This window comes from Eimeria mitis, genomic scaffold (genome assembly GCF_000499745.2).
Source record: "Eimeria mitis Houghton genomic scaffold, Emh_scaff477, whole genome shotgun sequence".
Lineage (NCBI taxonomy): Eukaryota > Apicomplexa > Conoidasida > Eucoccidiorida > Eimeriidae > Eimeria > Eimeria mitis.
In genome coordinates this window covers 11,800-12,742 of record NW_013573069.1, presented here as the reverse complement: position 1 = coordinate 12,742, position 943 = coordinate 11,800, and the positions used below count along the sequence as shown (strand labels likewise).

The 943-nt window shown below is 59.2% G+C and overlaps 1 protein-coding gene across 1 annotated transcript in view; it reads left to right on the top strand.

Annotated features, from left to right (window-relative positions):
* Positions 1 to 316: 316 nt before the first annotated feature.
* The window catches only part of EMH_0013590 (RNA helicase, putative), a gene marked incomplete at both ends in the record, with an annotated part of 4,995 nt that continues 4,368 nt past the window's right edge, over positions 317 to 943 (top strand). Inside the window, one exon of the mRNA XM_013499866.1 lies at positions 317 to 898. Coding sequence (XP_013355320.1) covers positions 317 to 898 — 582 coding nt within the window. The remainder of the gene's footprint in view (positions 899 to 943) is intronic.

The window sequence follows — 943 nt, the reverse complement described above, 5'->3', positions numbered from 1 at the left end:
GTGGGGGGCCCCCAGAGGATCGAGAGGCCCATGGGGGCCCCCCTTGGGGGCCCCCCAACCTTCGCCGCGAAACATAGCGAGGGCTTTCTCTACTTCTATCTCCTGTGGAGTTTTGAGGGTTTAGGGTTTAGGGTTTAGGGTTCAGGGTTTAGGGTTTAGGGTTTGTGCCGGGTTTAGGTTTCTGGCGAAGGCGGCATAAGGCCGAGGGTTTGGCCTTCACGTCAACCAAACCCCCAAACTTTCGGGTTTAGGGTTTAGGGTTTAGGGTTTAGAGTTTAGGGTTTAGGGTTTAGGGTTTAGGGTTTAGAGCATGACGATGGAGGCCCCTGTGCTCAAGCGAAAGAAGAAGTCAGGGGGCCCCCTAAAAGAGGGCCCCTCAAAGAAGGTCCGAAAGGGTACTTCTATCAACACAGGGGGGGGGCCCCCTGGGGCCCCCCCGGGGGCCCCCGGGGGGCCCCCCAAGGGGGCCCCCGGGGGGCCCCCCGAGGGGGCCCGGCAGAGCAGCAGCTTTGCTGGTATTGGGTGCATCCCCGGTGAGGTTGTTGAGGCCCTGAAGGGTCTGGGGTTTACACACTGTACACCAGTACAAGAGGCTACGCTGCCGCTGCTGCTGCCTCAGCTGCAGCAGCAGCAGCAGCAGAAAAAGAAGAAGAAGCAGCAGCAGCAGCAGCAGCAGTTGGTTGCTGGGGGGGCCCTTGCTGCATCAAGAAGATTTGGGGATGTTGCTGTTGAGGCCCCCACAGGCAGCGGCAAGACCCTCGCTTTTCTTATTCCTGCTGTTTCTAGGCTGCTGCAGCAGCAGCTGCTGCAGCAGCAGCAACTGCAGCAGCAGCAACAGCAGCAACAGCAGCAGCAGCAGCAGGATGGTGTACAGCAGCAACCAGAAGATAAAAATGCAGTTGACTTACGAGCGGCATTGATGGAGACCCCCGAAGAAGCAGCA